Source organism: Drosophila innubila (assembly GCF_004354385.1).
Source record: "Drosophila innubila isolate TH190305 chromosome 3L unlocalized genomic scaffold, UK_Dinn_1.0 0_D_3L, whole genome shotgun sequence".
Lineage (NCBI taxonomy): Eukaryota > Metazoa > Arthropoda > Insecta > Diptera > Drosophilidae > Drosophila > Drosophila innubila.
In genome coordinates this window covers 4,082,267-4,105,423 of record NW_022995376.1, presented here as the reverse complement: position 1 = coordinate 4,105,423, position 23,157 = coordinate 4,082,267, and the positions used below count along the sequence as shown (strand labels likewise).

Genomic DNA, 23,157 nt, shown 5'->3' with positions numbered 1-23,157 from the left:
GTCTCAGCAATGTTGTGTGAAAATTTCAGCCTTCTAGGTCTTATGGTTTGGACTGTACAATGATCAGTCAGTGAGTCAGGACACAGAGTATTATATATGTATATAGATAAAAAAAAAACAATTGTTTATTGGAAAACTTAAAGCCAATTTATTGAACTACCAACTACGAATACAACTAACAACTACGAAGGCAAAGTTTTAACACAAATTTAACATAGTCGAACTTATTAACTAGTTAGTTAATGGGTATATTTCTCAGATTGCACACTGTCAACGGCTGAATTAACTAGTTCTTATTAATATTACGTATATGACCTGAACCGATGGCAAATTGTATATTTTTTTTTTTTGTTTTTTACCCGTTAAGACACTTAACATCTACGTTTATACAAATTGTTAAATTCTTAACAAATATATAGTATGCATATGTGAGAAAGGAAGAGCATGTGGGAATCAGTGTTGCCATTTTAATTTAGACTTATATATATTTAATCTGCTATCTGCTAGAAATTTGTGTATGCTAAAATGTTTAAAAAAATGCCAGATTGAGAAATAATTTGAATATAAAATGGCAATTTTTAAGCATTTTTAAAAACTATTTCTAACAAATGTATTTGATCAAATTTGCTTTATTTGCCCTTGAAATTCTGGCAAGACTGATGGGGAAGGTGGGAAATTGGAGAATGCATTAGATTAGCTCTATCGTTGGTCATATTTACATTTTTTTTGCAGACTAGAGACGTTGCCAATTACACACAATTGGCATTTATAGGCACACACGATATTTTGTATGTTATTGTAGTTATTGTTGATATTATTGATATTATTGGTTTTTGGTTACAGCCGACTACGTTGCAGATCGGGTGACTCAAAGTACTTTCTGGAGTTCTCCTGAAATCGATCGCTTCTCGCCAGCTCATTGCGAAAATAGGAAATGGTCTGCAACAGACCCGTTTCTAGGGGAACCTTTGGCTCCCAATTGAGACGCTTCTTGGCCCGCGTTATGTCCGGCTTACGACGCTGTGGATCATCCTCCATGGCCTTGATCTGTTTCACTTCGCTGGTGCCACCCACCAGATGTTTAATGATCTTGGCGAACTCCTCAATAGTCTGCTCTACAGGATTACCCAGATTAACGGGCTGCGTATAATTGGAAGCCATCAGTGCAATCAGTCCATCCACCAAATCGGAGACATATTGAAACGATCGCGTCTGTTTACCATTGCCATAAACCGTGATCGTCTCGTTCCGTAGTGCCTGCAGTATAAAATTGGACACCACACGACCGTCATTCATATGCATCCGTGGTCCGTACGTGTTGAAAATCCGTGCCACTCGCACTTGCACCTTTTCCTACAAATATACATTAATTAATTTAATTAAATGAAATAAATATGAATAAATGAAAAAATGTGTACTATCTAATTTCTTATCGTTGTGCTATATCGCAAATCAATGCGGAACTCGAGACGATTATAATTCCAATCTTACAAGTGGTATTGTATATATACATAGAAAACATCTACAACTTGACTTTCTTATAAAACAATTTTCGCATGACTCATTTTTCACAAATTTCAAACTGTCATAACTTTGCTAAAAATAATGAGATTTGCATGCGGAATGTCATTTTGATCATAATTTAAACTCTAATTTGATTCCGGATCAAAATTTTAGTAACTTATAAAATTTAATTTTTTGGTCACCCCTGTAAATTTTTTCTTTACTTTCCCTTTGAAACTTCCCACTAAACTTCAAACTGTCATATTTTTACCAAAATTTGACAGATTTTCAAGCGGAATATCATTTTGATCATTATTTGGCCTCTACTTTGTTTCTGCATCAAAATTTTACTAACTTAAAAAATTTCATTTTTTTGTCACTACTGTCAAATTTTCCCCTTGACACTTTTCCGTAATCTTTAAACTGTTATACCTTTGTTAAGATAAAAAGTTTATTACAAAAATGGTTACTAAAATTTTATATTTTTATTCAATAAACCACTTAAAAATATTTGGACATTCCTCATTCATACAGATAATTGTTTTTAGCCTTGACCCTTTTAAAATCATAACTTTAAGTTTCATAACCTGTTAATTTCTGTCTCTAATTTTATTTGTAGAGCATCTAAGCAACGCCTATTTTTCTTATCTAGGCTATCAATTGAAATAGTTTAATGCATCGCTGCACAATTAAATATAATTGTGCTTCAATTGGAATCTGAATCTGGAAATTACTGGCTCAAGTCAACTATGAATGGAATGGAATCTGGAATCTTACCTGTTTGGCGTAGGCATAGCTAAGAGTTTCGGAGACACGTTTGCCCTCGTCATAGCAGGCGCGGGGTCCAATGGGATTCACATGGCCCCAGTAGGTCTCCGGCTGCGGATGCACTTGAGGATCGCCATAAACCTCGGATGTGCTGGCAATTAACACCTTGGCCATGACACGTTTGGCCAAACCGAGTACATTAATGGTGCCCATGGTGTTGGTCTTTATCGTCTTGACCGGATTGTACATATAGTGCGGTGGCGATGCCGGGGAAGCCAAATGATAAATCTCATCGATTTCAATAAACAGCGGATTCACAATGTCATGATGGATGAGCTCAAAGTTCTCGTGACCCAGCCAATGTTCCACATTGCGTTTGCGACCCGTAAAGAAGTTGTCCACCACAATAATCTCATGTCCCTGGATCATCAGCTGGTCAACCAAATGGGAGCCAACAAAACCGGCGCCACCCGTGATCAGAATACGCTTGCGATTCTTATAGTTGAGGTACTTGACCTTGGGATATTTGCGTGGCGTGCTGGCCTGCAAGGAGCGCACCTGTTCCTCCAGATGTGCCAATTGCTCCTTGGTCCTTAACAATTCCTGACGCTGTTGTTGCAGCTGGGCATTTTGTGCCTCGTAAGCAATGCGTAAATTCCGTTGCTCCAAATCTTCGGTGGGTGGCAACTGGCGCTGTTCCTCCACAGCATTCGCCAGCTGGCTGCTCGACAAGATCACAGCGGGTGCAACCATAGCTTTGTATAGATATATCAGGCCCAAAATGGTCAGAGAAGCGGCGGCAACCATTCTAATGCGTTTTTTTGTCAAGCTCATTGTGACGACAGCAGCTGGCAGCTGTGTGACGATGACAGCAATTCAACACGCTCGCTGTTTGTTCTTATCAGCATGTACAATTCCCACATCCACATTGCATTGTTAGTTTCTTACATTTGTTTACTCACAGCAACCAAAGTAGTTTTTTTCCACCCCGAATTTAAGCTCAGCTGTTTCAGCATCTCTAACAGCGCTGCCAACTTGTTTGAATAGGCATGTTGCCACTAAAAACGAGCTGGCAGGCCTGTTAAACCCATTTTTAAATTGTGATAACTTTCACCTTGATTCGATCAGTATCGCTATCGATAAGTCTTACCTTATTTTATAGGGTGACCATAACTCTTAGTTACTATTTTTTAAGCTCATTTGAAGGTGTCAGATCTGTGGGTCGCATGCGGTCACACTGATAAATGTTGCTGTTTTTTGCAATTTGATTCAAATTAAAATTACATGCTGCCAAATCGATAAGCTTATCAGAGTGGCAGCCTTTGGACCGGGTGGCAGCTATCTACACCAGTGCTGCCAACTTTTAAGGGAGAACCAGTCAGCTGCTTGTCGTTTTGCGATTTCATTGCAATTATTTTTTGCCAAGCTATTTATTAAACCGAACAAAGAAGCTTAAATAGCACCAAAAAATATGCCGAACGAAAACGCGCCATCAGCAGGAGCAGCAGCAGCAAACCAAGAAGATGAGAGCGAGCATGAGCTGCAACAGAAATCAAAGGAGGTAGCGAGAGCAACTGAAGAAATGCTGGCAAGCGCCGTTGCCGGCTTGAAGATGACGGCACCAGGGGGCGAATCCACTACAGTGGCAGCAGGGGAGACAGATAATACAGATGTGGAGCATCAAACGAAGCTGGCCAAAAGCAAGCTGGAAACCAAGGATTCTAGTAAGTGTAACAAACACAGCTAATAGAAAAAGCGGACTGAGGAATGAGGTTAGGTTTTTTATGGTCAAGGCAGGAATACATCAACAGTGTTGAGCAAAAGTATTTGGATAACTTAATGATGCCTCGATTTGTTGCACATTTAGTGGTATATGCAAACAATTCTTGATTTAACATGCGTTTTGCTTAAAATGTAAATCTTTGACTGCTGCTAATTTAATTACTATCATAAAGGTAGAGTTTGTGACAGATTTTAAGTATTATTTTTAAATACAATAAGCTGTATATCTATATATATATAAAACTCTTTGTCCTGACTCACTGATCATTGCACAGCTCAAGCTATAGGACCTAGGAGGCTGAAATTTGCACACATGTTGTGTGCTGAGACATTTAATATATAATAATATAATATAATTTTTTTGTAGGCACACAGGCGCTGCTGCAGGCGATGACTGATGCGATGACTAATGCGATGGACAAGAAACGGCAACAGAAATATGCATTTTGGTCCACGCAGCCGGTGCCAAAGCTGGACGAGAAGGTGACCACAAATGAATGCATTGAGCCAAACAAAAAGGTGGACGACATACGTGCCGATCCGTATACCCTGCCCAGTGGCTTCAAGTGGGTCACATTGGATCTGAACGATGCCAGTGATCTGAAGGAGCTGTATACGCTGCTGAATGAGAACTATGTGGAGGATGATGATGCCATGTTTCGGTTTGATTATCAGCCCGAGTTCTTGAAGTGGTCATTGCAGCCACCTGGCTGGAAACGGGACTGGCATGTTGGTGTGCGTGTCGAGAAGTCCAACAAGCTGGTTGGCTTCATTTCGGCCATACCCAGTAAATTGCGTGCCTACGAGAAGGTGCTCAAAGTGGTGGACATTAATTTCTTGTGTGTACACAAAAAACTGCGCAGCAAACGTGTTGCTCCCGTGCTAATCCGTGAGATAACCCGGCGTGTTAATCTGACGGGCATCTTTCAGGCTGCCTATACAGCGGGCGTGGTATTGCCCACTCCGGTGTCCACCTGTCGCTATTGGCATCGCTCGCTGAATCCCAAAAAGCTGGTCGATGTACGCTTCTCGCATCTGGCACGCAACATGACCATGCAACGCACCGTTAAGCTCTACAAACTGCCGGATCAGCCCAAGACCAAGGGCTATCGACGCATCACCGCCAAAGATATGGACAAGGCGCACAAATTGCTCGAAGAATACCTGAAGAGATTCTCCATGTGTCCAGTATTTAGCAAGGAGGAGTTTCGTCATTGGTTTACGCCCAAGGAGGGCATCATCGATTGCTTTATTGTGGCCGATGAGAAGGGCAACATCACCGATCTGACCAGTTACTACTGTCTGCCCTCGTCCGTGATGCATCATCCCGTGCACAAGACCGTACGTGCCGCCTACTCATTCTACAATGTGTCCACAAAGACACCATGGCTGGATCTGATGAACGATGCTCTCATTTCGGCGCGCAATGTCCAAATGGATGTCTACAATGCTCTCGATCTGATGGAGAACAAAAAGTTCTTTGTCCCATTGAAGTTTGGTGCTGGCGATGGAAATTTGCAGTACTATTTGTACAATTGGCGTTGTCCGGCCATGCAGCCCGAGGATATTGCCTTGATACTCATGTAGAACTGCCGATAGATCATCTATCCCACATCTTACATCCAAAATTTATAAATACCTAAACAGTAAATTGCACTTACGCACGCAAATCTTTTTTGTATTGGAAAAAAAGTCTAACTTTCAAAATATTGCATTAAGTAATGTAGACAAATGTGAAAATTTAATTGCGTGTGCTTTGCTCTGATATTTGCATCTTGTAATTCCTCGTTTAACGAATTCTTTGTACACTTCACGCATACATTAGAATTGTTTTTTTTATTAATTATTGTTTCCAAAACGCATATAGAATGCATTTTTCAATTGCTAACTGCTAAGCTTGAATACTATTAAATGAAAATCGTTTATAAATGAATAAAACACAAACACGCAGCAATACAAATAAAATATTTACATTTTCAGTACAAGTTTTCAATTCAGTTGCAACAATTTAAACTTGGCGCGCATTATTTAGCATAATATTCGCCAAAGCAGTCGGCAATGATTCTCTTGATGTGTTTGTTAAAAAACAACTAGTTCAAAAAATATATAAAAGAATAGATCCGCCAATGCTAATAAAATATATATTTTATTTCAACAATTAAAATTTGAAAGAAATTGAAGTACCAATAAATTTAAATTGGGCGCGCATTATTTAGTGCAAAACTATGGCAACAGTCTGGCAACGTTTGTTTTACTGTTGCGCTTGCAAAAAAAAGCGCGCGCTCAGCAAAAAACAGGTGTGTTATTATTGTGTGTACTTTAGTGTATTTTATTTTCTTAGTGAGTTGTGTTTAAATGTAGTAAATGTAACAATGGACGAATCAATTTTTAAAGAGAAATATCAAAAGTACAAGCTGCGTGTTAAGGTATGGGAGAAGGACTTTAAAAAGAAGCACGGACGTGTGCCCTCCAAGGTAAATCTTCTTGCAATTATTTTTATAAAGATTTCTTTAGATTTTAATGGATTTCCTTGTTGTAGTATGATATTAGGGAGGCTAGCCAAGAGATACGTGATTCTTACAAGATGTATTACAAGTTGAAGACATCATTTCTCGAGGAGACGTTAAATGATGTGCTCTGCGAGGATGGATTTGATGTGCTGGAAATGACGCAGTCGGAGGATTTGGGCGTCACATTGTTGGGTGAGGCGGAGGAGGAGAGCGTGAATGGTGGACCACAGTTACCGCTGGACATCTCAGCAATTGTACAACAAAGCAGCACTGTGAATTTCTCCAATTTAAAAGAGTTGCCAACGCCACAGGCTTTGAGTAATCTCAGCAATCTGGATGAGAATCATGTGATACGCAAGTTTGAGGCCATTGAGGAGCTGCCGCAGAATCAAAATGCCTGGGGTGAAAGTGTCAGCAAGCAGCAATCATTGCCAGTGGAGCTGCCCTCCTCTTTAGAGGCTGCCAAATCGCGTGCTCCCAGCATTAAGCCGAGCATCACCAGCAAACTCTTTCAGTCCACGCGCAGCTTTGCCAAGCGTAATCCTCGCAAGCCAATGTCACGCAGCTCCCTCAATCTAAGCAGCAGCAGCAGCTTAAGTGGAGTACATGATGAGCAGACGGAGCAGCTGCCAGATTTGGAAACCATATTAATACGCAAGGCGCAGGATTATAAGGCGACAGATGCCATAGCTGCCAATGCATTGCTGGCCACAGATCACAGCAAGGAGGCTATCAAGACGCATGTGGATGAGCGTTGGCTGCAACGCAACACGGCGGAGAATACACTGGAGCAGCGGGAATTGCACAATACGCAGCACAACAACAACAACAATGCCATGCCGGCCAAGAAACACAACTTTGGACTGTCCAATATAGATGTGAGCAAGCTGCAGTCAAGGGAGCAGCCGGCAGAGTCGAAGCCACTGCCGGAGGTAAAGGAACAGCCACAGGAACTGCCTGTTCCCGCTGCTCCAGCTGCTGCTGCAGCTGTTGTTGAGAATTCCGACTCCGATTCCGTTGTAGCTGACAGCGAGGAGGAAGCGGAGCAGCCAGAGTATCGTCACATTGCCAAGCGACGCAAAATAATGCCCGCAAATGAGTCCCCGCCAGAGATTCCAGTACAGCCAGCTGTGGAGACAGTAAACAAGGAAGAAAAAGAAGCTAGCGAGGAGGAGGAGCAGGAGTTGAAGGACTTTTCGGCAGATGAGGAGCGTGATGCGACTTATGAGCCGAAGCTAAGCAAGCGGGAGCAGCGGAAACAAGCGACAGCCAAGCGAAGAAATGAGAAAAAGCCAAAGGCGGAGAAGCCAGCCAAGGCAGTGAAGCCGCTGAAGCAACCAAAAGCACCAAAAGCAGCAAAAGAACCCAAAGCAAAGGCTAAAGCAAAAACCAAAGCAGCTGCCAAGACAGCTGTCCAGGTGGCGGCGGAGGAGGAGCAGGAGCCCGAGGAGCAGCCACTTAATCCCGAAGATCTCAAATATGTGCTAGCTCTGGAAGCCGGTGACATTACCTCTGTGCCGCGCATAAAGCCCGCTGAACTGGAGCAAGCGGATGAAATGGCGCAACGTTATATCAGCAACTTTGCTATGGGAACGACCACAACTCCTGGTCTGGCTGGCCAGGTGGATGAGAAGCGTGCTGCGGCACGCAAGAAGCTGCAGGAGAAGATTGCCGCCGGCAAACTCAACGAGAACTTTGTCACCATCAACATACAAAAGAAGAAATTTGCACGCGGCAAAAAGTCCATAAATTTCAGCAAATACAAGAAAACGCAATGGAGGCACAAGAAGCGAGTGGCGGCTCTAACTGGTCCCGATATGGATATGGGTGGCTGTGATGGTGGTGTGTTGACCTGTTTCCAGTGCGGTGGCGTCGGACACTTTGCCCAGCAGTGCAAGGTGAAGGGAGATACGCTGCTGCCACTGACCGCCCAGCTGGAGGAGGATCCATCGCCGTTTCCAACGTTGGAGGAGGCGGAACAGATGGCCACACAGGGTGCTCTGGCGGCACACAGTCGCAACATTGAACGCTTGCCACAGGCAGCGAATGCAGCCATCTATCAAACAGTCAATAGTAGCAGCAGCAGCGATGAGGAAGAGGATCCTCAAGAGAATCCACTTGAACATGATGCAGCTCACATGTCCAGCGATGATTCGGATATGGACTTTGAGGCACTCGATGCCGCTGTCGAAGCCTCACAGCATCAGACCCCAACCCAATCCCAAGCTCAAATATCGCCCATTAAAAACTATGTGGGTCACAAAATACCCGAGGAGTTTCTCAAGCAAGCTGGCTTGGATGCCAGCTCCAAAAACGGTGTCACAAAGAGTCAACACGGTGGTGTTAAACCACTCTACGAACTCAATGCGGATGGCAGTGTGCCGGAACTGACGGAGGAGGTGATCAAGGCGCTTCACATGTTTGGACACACGGATTTTCGCAAGGGTAAAGGATAATGGAATAAAACCATGTCATTCATTGTATGCTGCTGAAGAGGATATTGTAACTGTGTTCGGAAGTGTCTTAGGCATTGACGTAGACATGACAGAACCTATAATGTATATATACTCCTGATCAGCAGGTCGAACTGACTTGATATAGTCATTTCAATTCATTTCTATGTAAATTAGTCCTCCAGTTTTGAAGCCATCTTGATAAAACTTGGTGTAGGAGCGACGTTTTGTTGCAGGTAGAACATATGTTGAAATTGGCCTGATTGTATAACTATGTTATATAGTTGCCATAGGAATGATCCTTCGAATATGACCTTTTAGTATGAAAAACTTGTTGTTTCTTGAGATATCTTAACCAAACTCACAGATCGTGTATTTAGTAAGCTCTTTTTTATGCTGACCAAATTTGATTGAAATCGGACTGCTATATCATAAAGTTGTCATAGGAATGATATTTCAAAAATTAACTTTTAGTATGAAAAACTTTTTTGTTTCTCGAGATTTGTCAACCAAACTCACAGATTAAGTTATTAGTATGGTCTTATACACCCTTACCAAGTTTGATTAAAATCAGACTACTATATCATATAGCTGCCATAGGAGTGATCGATCAAAAATCAACTTTTAGTATGAAAAACTTTTTTTTCTCAATATATCTCAACCAAACGTATAGATAGTGTATTTAATATAGACTTATACATATATATATAGTTTATATATAGTTTATCTTCGGCATACCGAAGATAATCTTTCCCTCTCACTGATTGTCTCTGACTGATGCAGTTGTTCTTTTCCAGGTCAGGATCGGGCTGTGATGCGCATATTGAGTGGTCTGTCCACATTGGTTACCCTCAGCACGGGCAGCGGCAAATCGTTGTGTTACCAACTGCCAGCCTATTTATACAGTCAGAGACAAGGAGCCATTACACTGGTCATATCGCCACTGGTGTCCTTGATGGAGGATCAGGTGACGGGTGTGCCACATTTTCTGCGTGCCCATTGCCTGCACACGAATCAAACGCCACAGCAGCGTCTCAAGATCCAGCAGCTGATTGCCAATGGAGAGATTGACATATTGCTAGTGTCTCCGGAGGCTGTGGTCTCCGGTGAACGTGCGACGGGATTTGGTGCCATCTTGCGGACATTGCCGCCCATTGCCTTTGCCTGCATCGATGAGGCCCATTGTGTGTCCCAATGGAGTCACAATTTTCGTCCCAGCTACTTGATGATCTGCAAGGTGCTCAAGAAGAATCTGGGCGTCCAAACGGTGCTGGGATTGACGGCAACGGCAACGTTGCCCACACGCATCAGCATCATCAATCACTTGGGCATCACGGATGGGGAACGTGGCATTATTAGTGATATTCCATTGCCGGATAATCTGATACTCTCCGTCTCCAAGGATGAAAATCGCGACGAGGCGCTACTGAAGCTGCTTAACAGTGAGAGGTGAGTGCAAGATACAACCCAGATTATGGGTTTTTCAATAGAAATTGATAATTATTATTTATTTTAAATTGTCTAAATTAACAAATTTTAAACGCAACATGAATTTAGAGGCAAAATCATAATCAAAATGACATTCCGCATGAAAATCGGTCAAGTTTTGGAAAAGTTATGACAGTTTGAATTTTTTGAGTAAGTGTCAAGGGGCAAGTCAAGGGAAAGTACGGATAAAATAGACAGTGATAATGAAAAAAATCGAATTTTTTGAGTATATAAAATTTTGATGCAGAATCAAAGTAGAGGTCAAATAATGATTAAAATGAGATTCCGCATGCAAATCGGTCAAGTTTTGACGAAGTTATGAGAGGTCAAAGTTTTTGAAAAAGTGTTAAGGGGTAAGTATGGAAAAAATAGACAGTGGGGGAAAAATATCGAATTTTTTAAATAAATAATATTTTGATGCAGAATCAAAGAAGTCGTAAAATAATGATCAAAATGGTATTCCGCATGCAAATCGGTCAAGTTTTGGCAAAGTTATGACAGTTTGAATTTTTTGAGTAAGTGTCAAGGGGCAAGTCAAGGGAAAGTACGGATAAAATAGACAGTGATAGGGAAAAAAATCGAATTTTTTGAGTATATAAAATTTTGATGCAGAATTAAAGAAGAGGTTAAATGATAACCAAAATGGTATTCCGCATGAAAATCGGTCAAGTTTTGGCAGAGTTATGACAGATTGAAGTTTTTGAGTGAATGTCAAGGGGATAGTCAAGGGAAAGTACGGATAAAATAGACAGTGATAGGGAAAAATATCGAATTTTTTAAATAAATAATATTTTGATGTAGAATCAAAGAAGATGCCAAATAATGATCAAAATGGTATTCCGCATGAAAATCGGTCTAGTTTTGGCAAAGTTATGAGAGGTCAAAGTTTTTGAAAAAGTGTTAAGGGGTAAGTATGGAAAAAATAGACAGTGGGGGAAAAAAATCGAATTTCTTAAATAAATAATATTTTGATGCAGAAACAAAATAGAGGCCAAATAATGATCAAAATGGTATTCCGCATGAAAATCGGTCAAGTTTTGGCAAAGTTATGACAGATTGAAGTTTTTGAGTAAGAGTCTACGGGCAAGTCAAGGAAAGGTACGGATAAAATAGACAGTGATAGGGAAAAAAATCGAATTTTTTGAGTATATAAAATTTTGATGCAGAATCAAAGAAGAGGTTAAATAATAATCAAAATGACATTCCGCATGCAAATCGGTCAAGTTTTGGCAAAGTTATCAGATTTCAAAGGGGGGAACCTTAGCACTGAAATCGAAGCCAATTCATTTATTTAACTAAAATTTTGATAATTGGAATTGTTTCTCCCTGCAGATTCGAGGGCTGTCAGTCGATTATCATTTACTGCACGCGTCGAGATGAGTGCGAACGCATTGCTGGCTTCATTCGCACCTGTATGCAGGATCGCAAGTCCAGTGCAACGGAGGAGCAGACGAAGAAGAAGCGTAAGCGTGTCAACTTGCAGGCGGAGCCTTATCATGCTGGCATGCCCGCCTCAAGGCGTCGCACTGTTCAGAACGCGTTTATGTCCAATGAGTTGAGGATTGTGGTGGCCACCATTGCCTTTGGCATGGGCATCAATAAACCGGATATTCGTGCTGTCATCCATTACAATATGCCGCGTAATTTTGAGAGTTATGTGCAGGAAATTGGACGCGCTGGTCGCGATGGTTTGCCATCCCATTGTCATCTGTTTATGGACGCCAAGGGCGGTGATCAGAACGAGCTGCGGCGTCATGTCTATGCCAATTCCATTGATCGCCATGTCATCCGTAAGCTGCTGCAACGCATCTTTGTGCCCTGCTGCTGTGATAAACAACTGGGCAAATCATCTGTGGAGTCGGCAGCTGTCAATGAACCCTTGGATGCAGCTGATTTCAGTGATGTGTCTGCTGGCCGTGCACACGTCTGTCCTGGCCATGAGATTGGCTTCTCGGTGGAGCAAACTGTCGAGGCATTGGACATACCAGCTGAGAATATATCAACGCTACTCTGTTATATGGAATTGGATCCACGCTGGTGCATGAATGTGCTCAGCTCCGCCTACATTATGGCCAAGGTGATATCCTACGGTGGGCCCAAGTATCTAAAGTAATTCATATAATAGCTATCAATATATATATACAATTTTAGTTCAATGTTATTTTTATTATAGACATGCCGCCAAGGAATGTCCGCCTCTGGCAATGGCCATTGCCCTGCAGATCAAGAACAAGACTTTTAAGGAAGATGCCAATATTATTGAGTTTTCTGTTATTGATATTGCCGCCGGCATTGGCTGGAACAGCGGTGTGGTCAAGTATCAGCTGAAGAACCTGGAGTGGATGCAAGGTAAACTGAAATACGCCTGGATATCGAAAAAATACAAGAATAAATATTAAGAAAACTAAACCAAGAAGCTTTAAAAATGGAAATAAGAATTAGATCAGTTAAATCAAAATTAGGAGTACTATTCTTGGGATGTACTAATAAGGCAAAAATATTTGAAAGACAAAAATTAGCAAAAGCCAATATTAAAAATTTCTTATTATTTTTTTCTACCGCTGTTTTAGATTTTTGCAAAGTTTCAGAATTAATCTAAATTATAAACCAGCAAAAAGACATAACATTTTGTCTAAACATTTATTTAAAAATAGCTAGAATTAACGAAATATTTTTTATATCGGTTTCGTTTTTTTTACTTTTGATATTTTAATTAGGTTTCAAAAAATACTCTTGAAAAGAAAGATAGAAAGAAAATATTTTCAATTTCCTTATGTTTATACTCTGAATATTTTTCTTAGTTGAATTTTCTTATTTCTGATTGCTTTTCTTCATTTCTTCCTTATTATTTTTATTTATTTTTTTATTGACTTTGGTTCGTAGTGCTACAAGCTAACGCTTTTTATTTAAGGCTCTAGTTACTATATTGGTTTCTTAAAGTTTATTCTTTGTTTTTGTATTTCCTAACATTGAAAAATCAGCACATATTGATTTCTACTATTTCTATTTCTAGTTAATGGCTTTCCCAAGCGCTCACCGATTACTGTGAGCTTTTTTGATTTGGGTTTTCGCATCAAGGCGCCGGGAGATTTCAGTGAAGCGGAAATTGATAACGCACTGGACACGCTCTATTCACGATCGGTGAAACAGGAGCGCACTCAGCTTATTCAGCTGCAGTATGTGGCACACGGTCTTTCCGCTGTGGCATACAACATGTGCGCACATTGTTGCAGCGTCGATTTTCCCCAAGATCGTTGCACACAACTGAAGGGCATTGTTAGGAACTACTTTCGCAACGATTATCCACAGGATTTGCAGCTGGAAATTGAGGTAAAAGCATTGAAATTGATCTTATTGAAATCATTTTGAAGTCTCGCTTTGATTGCAGCCCAGCGATGTGCCGGATGATCACATAATTGCCGATGTGCATGCACTGATCAACATGTATCCCGACAATACCTTCAGTGGCCGCAACATTGCGCGTATTTTCCATGGCATCTCCAGTCCCAACTATCCGGCTGTCATGTGGGGGCGTTGTCATTATTGGCGTGCTCACACCAAAGTCGATTTCAATCGCATACTTAAGTTGGCCAATATGGAAATTGTCAAAAGACGCACGTGATTATTAGTTATATATATAATATGTCGATATTTTATGTTTATTTTTATTCAAGTTAAATTTTTCCCAACATAAACTAACTTCTGGCTTGTTTTATTTCAAATTCATATTCGAATTGCCCGCGCATTATTCTCGCTGCCTAAAGTAACGAGTACCACCAATAGTGACAGGTTGCGAAAGTTTGCCATCGCTATCGCTGATACATTTTTGTTGCTATGGCAAAAGTAACGAGTTCGAGTATGTGTATTTTTGCTTAAAAAAGGGAATTTCCCCAAATAATGCTGTATTATATGCAAGCAAAAATAAATATAAACATTTTATATGTTTATTGATAATGTTCTTCTTATTTTTATTGATTTATGTAGTAGCTTGACATCAAAAAATGTAGCTTATCTTACAAACGGATGTACATATACTAAAATATGTATGTATGTATATGTGTGCCATAGCCAGTCGTACATATAGCCAGTTTCCAAAAGTTATGAATCATATTCTGCTTGTAAGGGCGTATCACAATTAATATTTTTTTAAGAAAAACAGTATAACTCAGAATATACGAGTATATTATAAGAGTTTGACTTTATTGCGTAAATTGTATACAAAAAATGTAAAATATTTGTCAATTAGTTTGTATTAGAAAAAAAGTTGATCCAGATAAAACTTGGATTCATTTCTTGTCAAGTTTATCTTGTGGTATAATATTTCAGCCGTTTCCTTGCATTTAAGAAAGTCGTCCCGCTTCAATCGATCGAAATGATTGCAATCATGGGCCAAGAAAAATGGAAGATTATTATCACGAAAATGTTGTACCAAACGGGTCCACATATCCACAAAAAGTGTGGCTAGATCCTTTTGCCAGTAGGTGTCTGGACGCTTTTCCAGCTGCAGAAGAATGACAGTTTTGAGCATATAACTGGACAAATGTGGCATCTCCCTGATATGTTTGTCGCGCATCCCCTTCATCAAACGTAGAATATTTTTCAAGTTATAATTTCCCTTCATCATTTCACGCTCCCAGTGGGGAGCACAGACCATAAAGGTCCGATCATCTGCTGGTCTCTTTTGCTGTGGCACCGCAAACCAGTTCCAATTTTGTCGCACATTATGGGAAACTGAAGCAGGATCTGGCAATGGCCATTGGCTATGGGTAAACTCAAACACAGGTACAAAATCAAATGATATAAATTTAGATGGACTCTGGGCTTCTATAGTATGAGAACAACCATGTCCTTGTAACGTATAGGTAAGCTTATACGTTTCTCCTCCTTTCTTGATTTGGTTATAACTTTCGAATACCTTGTGAAATGCATTACGTATCCAGTCCTGTAGAGACTTGCGGTTAACGTAACCATCAACTACTGCTGGGTGGGAACCCCCGGTATAACGTAGAAAAACAAAACCGGAACGTTGAGAATCCCGTACTGGAGTCACTTGGAATGGTAGCTTCAATTTTAAATGCATATCAAATTCATCGGGCGTCTTTAGTTTCACACGATCCAAATAGCTGCCTGATGATCACATAAGTACATTTGTATATAAGTACACATTCATATTAAATACACTTTTAAGACTCACCCGATAAACTTAGACCGTCAAAGGCTTTACGGAAGTGATCATCCTCTTTCTTCAAATCGTCCATAAGCTCATTGCATATGGAGATCGCATCAGCTGTATAAGGTGCACGATCAGCATCATTAATCAATAGTTTTTGCAATATGCTTTGCAGTTGCGATGCGAAAGACATGTTTTTACTTTCCGGTTTTACTTGAAGACTGATCTTATTGGACGATTTCTTAAGTATGAAGAGAAATTCGCTGATTGCATTCAATTTTATGCAGTTGGGCTACTCGCTGCATGCCAACCGATATATCGATATGCATTTAAATAACATATCGTTGATCAAAGAACTCGTTACTCGTCAGCTATTACAGCCGTTACAGCGATTTGCTGTAGAACCGATCAGAATAATAGTATAGTTGTTTTATTTAAGTCCCAAATCTTGTAAATCCTGGTGGGTCTTAAAGTGTCCTTTTTAAACATGAATTTGGAATACATTTTTGGTGTTTTATTCTGAATTTCCGCTGCAGCCATTTAAGCTTTACCCCTTCTACTTAATCCTCCTTATCTTACGATCTTGGTGGGTTATCAAACTGCGCTGTTTCATGTCGAATCTAAATTCAAATTGCGCACTCATAATACTCGCTGACTAAAGTAACGAGTACCATTAATAGTGAGTAGGCTGCGAAAAGTTTCCCATTTTTATCGCTGATATATTTTTATCGATATGGCAATAGTAACGAGTTCTAGTTTGTGTAATTTTGCGAAAAAGGGAATTTCCCCAAATAATGCTATATGATATGCTAGTAAGTATATACAAATGCAAACATTTTATATGTTTATTGATTATTTCCTCTCTGCCTGTAAGAACTGGCATACCACAATTAAAATTATTTAAGAAAAACGGAATAGCTGCGAGTATATGTTATGTTTGGCTTTATTGCATAAATTGTATAAATTTTTTTAAAAATATTTGTCCATTTAGAAAAAGAGTTGAATAACATCATATGAGCTGGGTTGTGTGCTTAATGAAACTATCTTCAAGAATAAAAGTCCAACTGTATCCTTGCATTTTTGATAGTCATACGGCTTCAAGCGATCGAAATGATTGCAATCTTCGGCCAAAAAAAATGGAAGATTATTATCACGAAAATGCAATAACAAATAGGTCCACATTTCCACAAAAAGTGTGGCTAGATCCTTTTGCCAGTAGGTGTCTGGACGCTTTTCCAGCTGCAGAAGAATGACAGTTTTGAGCATATAACTAGACAAATGTGGCATCTCCCTGATATGTTTATCGCGCATCCCCTTCATCAAACGTAGAATATTTTTCAAGTTATAATTTCCCTTCATCATCTCACGCTCCCAGTGGGGAGCACAGACCATAAAGGTCCGATCATCTGCTGGTCTCTTTTGCTGTGGCACCGCAAACCAGTTCCAATATTGTCGCACATTATGGGAAACTGAAGCAGGATCTGGCAATGGCCATTGGCTATAGGTAAACTCAAACACTGGTACAAAATCAAATGATATAAATTTAGATGGACTCTGGGCTTCTATAGTATGAGAACAACCAAGTCCTTGTAACGTATAGGTAAGCTTATACGTTTCTCCTCTTATCTTGATTTGGTTATATGTTCCGAATACCCTTTGAAATACATAACGAATCCAGTCCTGTAAAGACTTGCGGTTGACGTAACCATCAACTACTGCTGGGTGGGAACCCCCGGTATAACGTAGAAAAACAAAACCGGCACGTTGAGTATCCCGTATTGGAGTCACTTGGAATGGAAGTTTCAATTTTAAATGTATATCAAATTCATCGGGCGCCCATTGCCTTTGCCTGCATCGATGAGGCCCATTGTGTGTCCCAATGGAGTCATAATTTTCGTCCCAGCTACTTGATGATCTGCAAGGTGCTCAAGAAGAATCTGGGCGTCCAAACGGTGCTGGGATTGACGGCAACGGCAACGTTGCCCACACGCATCAGCATCATCAATCACTTGGGCATTACGGATGGGGAACGTGGCATTATTAGTGATATTCCATTGCCAGATAATCTGATACTCTCCGTCTCCAAGGATGAAAATCGCGATGAGGCGCTACTAAAGCTGCTTAACAGTGAGAGGTGAGTGCAAGATACACCCCAGATTGTGGGTTTTTCAATAGAAATTGATAATTATTATTTATTTTAAATTGTCTAAATTAACAAATTTTAAACGCAACATGAATTTAGAGGCAAAATCATAATCAAAATGACATTGCCCATGAAAATCGTTCAAGTTTTGGCAAAGTTATGACAGTTTGAAGTTTTTGAGTAAGAGTCTAGGGGCAAGTCAAGGAAAGGTACGGATAAAATAGACAGTGATAGGGAAAAAAATCGAATTTTTTGAGTATATAAAATTTTGATGCAGAATCAAAGTAGAGGTTAAATAATGATTAAAATGACATTCCGCATGCAAATCGGTCAAGTTTTGACGAAGTTATGACAGATTGAAGTTTTTGAAAAAATGTTAAGGGGTAAGTATGGAAAAAATGGACAGTGAAAGAAAAAAATCGAATTTTTTAAATAAATATTATTTTGATGCAGAATAAAAGAAGAGGTCAAATAATGATCAAAATGGTATTCCGCATGAAAATCGGTCAAGTTTTGGCAAAGTTATGACAGATTGAAGTTTTAGAGTGAATGTCAAGGGGCAAGTCATGGGAAAGTACGGATAAAATAGACAGTAATAATGAAAAAAATCGAATTTTTTGAGTATATAAAATTTTGATGCAGAATCAAAGTAGAGGTTAAATAATGATTAAAATGACATTCCGCATGCAAATCGGTCAAGTTTTGACGAAGTTATGACAGATTGAAGTTTTTGAAAAAGTGTTAAGGGGTAAGTATGGAAAAAATGGACAGTGAGGGAAAAAAATCGAATTTTTTAAATAAATAATATTTTGATGCAGAATAAAAGAAGAGGTCAAATAATGATCAAAATGGTATTCCGAATGAAAATCGGTCAAGTTTTGGCAAAGTTATGACAGATTGAAGTTTTTGAGTGAATGTGAAGGGGATAGTCAAGGGAAAGTACGGATAAAATAGACAGTGATAGGGAAAAATATCGAATTTTTTAAATAAATATTATTTTGATGTAGAATCAAAGAAGATGCCAAATAATGATCAAAATGGTATTCCGCATGAAAATCGGTCAAGTTTGGCAAAGTTATGACAGTTTGAATTTTTTGAGTAAGTGTCAAGGGGCAAGTCAAAGGAAAGTACGGATAAAATAGACAGTGATAGGGAAAAATATCGAATTTTTTGAGTATATAAAATTTTGATGCAGAATCAAAGAAGAGGTTAAATAATAACCAAAATGGTATTCCGCATGAAAATCGGTCAAGTTTTGGCAAAGTTATGACAGATTGAAGTTTTTGAGTGAATGTCAAGGGGATAGTCAAGGGAAAGTACGGATAAAATAGACAATGATAGGGAAAAATATCGAATTTTTTAAATAAATATTATTTTGATGTAGAATCAAAGAAGATGCCAAATAATGATCAAAATGGTATTCCGCATGAAAATCGGTCTAGTTTTGGCAAAGTTATGAGAGGTCAAAGTTTTTGAAAAAGTGTTAAGGGGTAAGTATGGAAAAAATAGACAGTGGGGGAAAAAATCGAATTTTTTAAATAAATAATATTTTGATGCAGAAACAAAATAGAGGCCAAATAATGATCAAAATGGTATTCCGCATGAAAATCGGTCAAGTTTTGGCAAAGTTATGACAGATTGAAGTTTTTGAGTAAGAGTCTAGGGGCAAGTCAAGGAAAGGTACGGATAAAATAGACAGTTTTAGAGAAAAAATTGGATTTTTGAAGTATGTAAAATTTTGATGCAGAATCAAAGTAGAGGTCAAATTGTGATTAAAATGACATTCCGCATGCAAATCGGTCAAGTTTTGACGAAGTTATGACAGATTGAAGTTTTTGAGTGAATGTCAAGGGGCAAGTCATAAGAAAGTACGGATAAAATAGACAGTAATAATGAAAAAAATCGAATTTTTTGAGTATATAAAATTTTGATGCAGAATCAAAGTAGAGGTCAAACAATGATTAAAATGACATTCCGCATGCAAATCGGTCAAGTTTTGACGAAGTTATGACAGATTGAAGTTTTTGAAAAAGTGTTAAGGGGTAAGTATGGAAAAAATGGACAGTGAGGGAAAAAAAATCGAATTTTTTAAATAAATAATATTTTGATGCAGAATAAAAGAAGAGGTCAAATAATGATCAAAATGGTATTCCGCATGAAAATCGGTCAAGTTTTGGCAAAGTTATGACAGATTGAAGTTTTAGAGTGAATGTCAAGGGAATAGTCAAGGGAAAGTACGAATAAAATAGACAGTTTTAGGGAAAAATATCGAATTTTTTAAATAAATAATATTTTGATGTAGAATCAAAGAAGATGCCAAATAATGATCAAAATGGTATTCCGCATGAAAATCGGTGTAGTTTTGGCAAAGTTATGAGAGGTCAAAGTTTTTGAAAAAGTGTTAAGGGGTAAGTATGGAAAAAATAGACAGTGGGGGAAAAAATCTAATTTTTTAAATAAATAATATTTTGATGCAGAAACAGAATAGAGGCCAAATAATGATCAAAATGGTATTCCGCATGAAAATCGGTCAAGTTTTGGCAAAGTTATGACAGATTGAAGTTTTTGAGTAAGTGTCAAGGGGCAAGTCAAGGAAAAGTACGGATAAAATAGACAGTGATAACGAAAAAAATCGAATTTTTGGAGTACATATAATTTTGATGCGGAATCAAAGAAGACGTAAAATAATGATCAAAATTGTATTACGCATGAAAATCGGTCAAGTTTTGACGAAGTTATCAGATATCAAAGAGGGAAACCTTAGCACTGAAATCGAAACCAATTGATTTATTTAACTAAAATTTTGATAATGTATTGGAATTGTTTTTTCCTGCAGATTCGAAAGCTGTCAGTCGATTATCATTTACTGCACGCGTCGAGATGAGTGCGAACGCATTGCTGGCTTCATTCGCACCTGTATGCAGGATCGCAAGTCCAGTGCAACGGAGGAGCAGACGAAGAAGAAGCGTAAGCGTGTCAACTTGCAGGCGGAGCCTTATCATGCTGGCATGCCCGCCTCAAGGCGTCGCACCGTCCAGAACGCGTTTATGTCCAATGAGCTGAGGATTGTGGTGGCCACGATTGCCTTTGGCATGGGCATCAATAAACCGGATATTCGTGCTGTCATCCATTACAATATGCCGCGTAATTTTGAGAGTTATGTGCAGGAAATTGGACGCGCTGGTCGCGATGGTTTGCCATCCCATTGTCATCTGTTTATGGACGCCAAGGGCGGTGATCAGAACGAGCTGCGGCGTCATGTCTATGCCAATTCCATTGATCGCCATGTCATCCGTAAGCTGCTGCAACGCATCTTTGTGCCCTGCTGCTGTGATAAGCAACTGGGCAAATCATCTGTGGAGTCGGCAGCTGTCAATGAACCCTTGGATGCAGCTGATTTCAGTGATGTGTCTGCTGGCCGTGCACACGTCTGTCCTGGCCATGAGATTGGCTTCTCGGTGGAGCAAACTGTCGAGGCATTGGACATACCAGCTGAGAATATATCAACGCTACTCTGTTATATGGAATTGGATCCACGCTGGTGCATGAATGTGCTCAGCTCCGCCTACATTATGGCCAAGGTGATATCCTACGGTGGACCCAAGTATCTAAAGTAATTCATATAATAGCTATCAATATATATATACAATTTTAGTTCAATGTTATTTTTACTATAGACATGCCGCCAAGGAATGTCCGCCTCTGGCAATGGCCATTGCCTTGCAGATCAAGAACAAGACTTTTAAGGAAGATGCCAATATTATTGAGTTTTCTGTTATTGATATTGCCGCCGGCATTGGCTGGAACAGCGGTGTGGTCAAGTATCAGCTGAAGAACCTGGAGTGGATGCAAGGTAAACTGAAATACGCCTGGATATCGAAAAAATACAAGAATATGAAAATAAAAATTAAGAAAACTAAACCAAGAAGCTTTAAAAATGGAAATAAGAATTAGATCAGTTAAATCAAAATTAGGAGTACTATTCTTGGGATGTACTAATAAGGCAAAAATATTTGAAAGACAAAAATTAGCAAAAGCCAATATTAAAAATTTCTTATTATTTTTTTCTACCGCTGTTTTAGATTTTTGCAAAGTTTCAGAATTAATCTAAATTATAAACCAGCAAAAAGACATAACATTTTGTCTAAACATTTATTTAAAAATAGCTAGAATTAACGAAATATTTTTTATATCGGTTTCGTTTTTTTTACTTTTGATATTTTAATTAGGTTTCAAAAAATACTCTTGAAAAGAAAGATAGAAAGAAAATATTTTCAATTTCCTTATGTTTATACTCTGAATATTTTTCTTAGTTGAATTTTCTTATTTCTGATTGCTTTTCTTCATTTCTTCCTTATTATTTTTATTTATTTTTTTATTGACTTTGGTTCGTAGTGCTACAAGCTAACGCTTTTTATTTAAGGCACAAGTCACTATATTGGTTTCTTAAAGTTTATTCTTTGCTTTTGAAATTCCCAAAAAATATACGGAATTCCCAATATTTCTATTTTTAGTAAATGGCTTTCCCAAGCGCTCACCGATTACTGTGAGCTTCTTTGATTTGGGTTTTCGCATCAAGGCGCCGGGAGATTTCAGTGAAGCGGAAATTGATAACGCACTGGACACGCTCTATTCACGATCGGTGAAACAGGAGCGCACTCAGCTCATTCAGCTGCAGTATGTGGCACACGGTCTGTCCGCTGTGGCATACAACATGTGCGCACATTGTTGCAGCGTCGATTTTCCCCAAGATCGTTGCACACAACTGAAGGGCATTGTTAGAAACTACTTTCGCAACGATTATCCACAGGATTTGCAGCTGGAAATTGAGGTAAAAGCATTGAAATTGATCTTATTGAAATCATTTTGAAGTCTCGCTTTGATTGCAGCCCAGCGATGTGCCGGATGATCACATAATTGCCGATGTGCATGCACTGATCAACATGTATCCCGACAATACCTTCAGTGGCCGCAACATTGCGCGTATTTTCCATGGCATCTCCAGTCCCAACTATCCGGCTGTCATGTGGGGGCGTTGTCATTATTGGCGTGCTCACACCAAAGTCGATTTCAATCGCATTCTTAAGTTGGCCAATATGGAAATTGTCAAAAGACGCACGTGATTATTACCTATATATATAATATGTCGATATTTTATGTTTATTTTTATTCAAGTTAAATTTTTCCCAACATAAACTAACTTCTGGCTTGTTTTATCTCAAATTCATATTCAAATTGCCCGCGCATTATTCTCGCTGCCTAAAGTAACGAGTACCACCAATAGTGACAGGTTGCGAAAGTTTGCCATCGTTATCGCTGATACATTTTTGTTGCTATGGC

At 39.2% G+C, this 23,157-nt stretch overlaps 5 protein-coding genes across 5 annotated transcripts; 3 read left to right on the top strand and 2 right to left on the bottom strand.

Moving 5' to 3' along the window:
* Positions 1 to 124: 124 nt before the first annotated feature.
* LOC117788355 (UDP-glucuronic acid decarboxylase 1) lies at positions 125 to 3,295 on the bottom strand. The gene is made up of 2 exons (XM_034627105.1): positions 2,281 to 3,295; positions 125 to 1,353 (listed from the first exon to the last, which is right to left on the bottom strand). Exons 1-2 carry the CDS (start codon positions 3,103 to 3,105, stop codon positions 838 to 840), a joined length of 1,341 nt encoding a protein of 446 aa, XP_034482996.1. The 5' UTR covers positions 3,106 to 3,295; the 3' UTR covers positions 125 to 837.
* A 324-nt stretch (positions 3,296 to 3,619) lies between these two features.
* On the top strand, positions 3,620 to 6,013 carry LOC117788235 (glycylpeptide N-tetradecanoyltransferase). The gene is made up of 2 exons (XM_034626932.1): positions 3,620 to 3,995; positions 4,421 to 6,013. The coding sequence occupies exons 1-2, from the start codon at positions 3,743 to 3,745 to the stop codon at positions 5,638 to 5,640; spliced, it is 1,473 nt and encodes a 490-aa protein (XP_034482823.1). The 5' UTR covers positions 3,620 to 3,742; the 3' UTR covers positions 5,641 to 6,013.
* A 315-nt stretch (positions 6,014 to 6,328) lies between these two features.
* On the top strand, positions 6,329 to 14,203 carry LOC117789143 (ATP-dependent DNA helicase Q4-like). Its single transcript, XM_034628203.1, has 7 exons — positions 6,329 to 6,527; positions 6,593 to 9,008; positions 9,814 to 10,465; positions 11,837 to 12,613; positions 12,678 to 12,853; positions 13,518 to 13,834; positions 13,893 to 14,203. The coding sequence occupies exons 1-7, from the start codon at positions 6,426 to 6,428 to the stop codon at positions 14,124 to 14,126; spliced, it is 4,674 nt and encodes a 1,557-aa protein (XP_034484094.1). The 5' UTR covers positions 6,329 to 6,425; the 3' UTR covers positions 14,127 to 14,203.
* A 474-nt stretch (positions 14,204 to 14,677) lies between these two features.
* Positions 14,678 to 15,926, bottom strand: LOC117789144. Its single transcript, XM_034628204.1, has 2 exons — positions 15,699 to 15,926; positions 14,678 to 15,631 (listed from the first exon to the last, which is right to left on the bottom strand). The coding sequence occupies exons 1-2, from the start codon at positions 15,865 to 15,867 to the stop codon at positions 14,757 to 14,759; spliced, it is 1,044 nt and encodes a 347-aa protein (XP_034484095.1). The 5' UTR covers positions 15,868 to 15,926; the 3' UTR covers positions 14,678 to 14,756.
* Positions 15,927 to 17,467: 1,541 nt separating this feature from the next.
* LOC117786758 (ATP-dependent DNA helicase Q4-like) lies at positions 17,468 to 23,036 on the top strand. Its single transcript, XM_034625124.1, has 5 exons — positions 17,468 to 17,808; positions 20,654 to 21,430; positions 21,495 to 21,670; positions 22,332 to 22,648; positions 22,707 to 23,036. The coding sequence occupies exons 1-5, from the start codon at positions 17,468 to 17,470 to the stop codon at positions 22,938 to 22,940; spliced, it is 1,845 nt and encodes a 614-aa protein (XP_034481015.1). The 3' UTR covers positions 22,941 to 23,036.
* Positions 23,037 to 23,157: the final 121 nt, after the last annotated feature.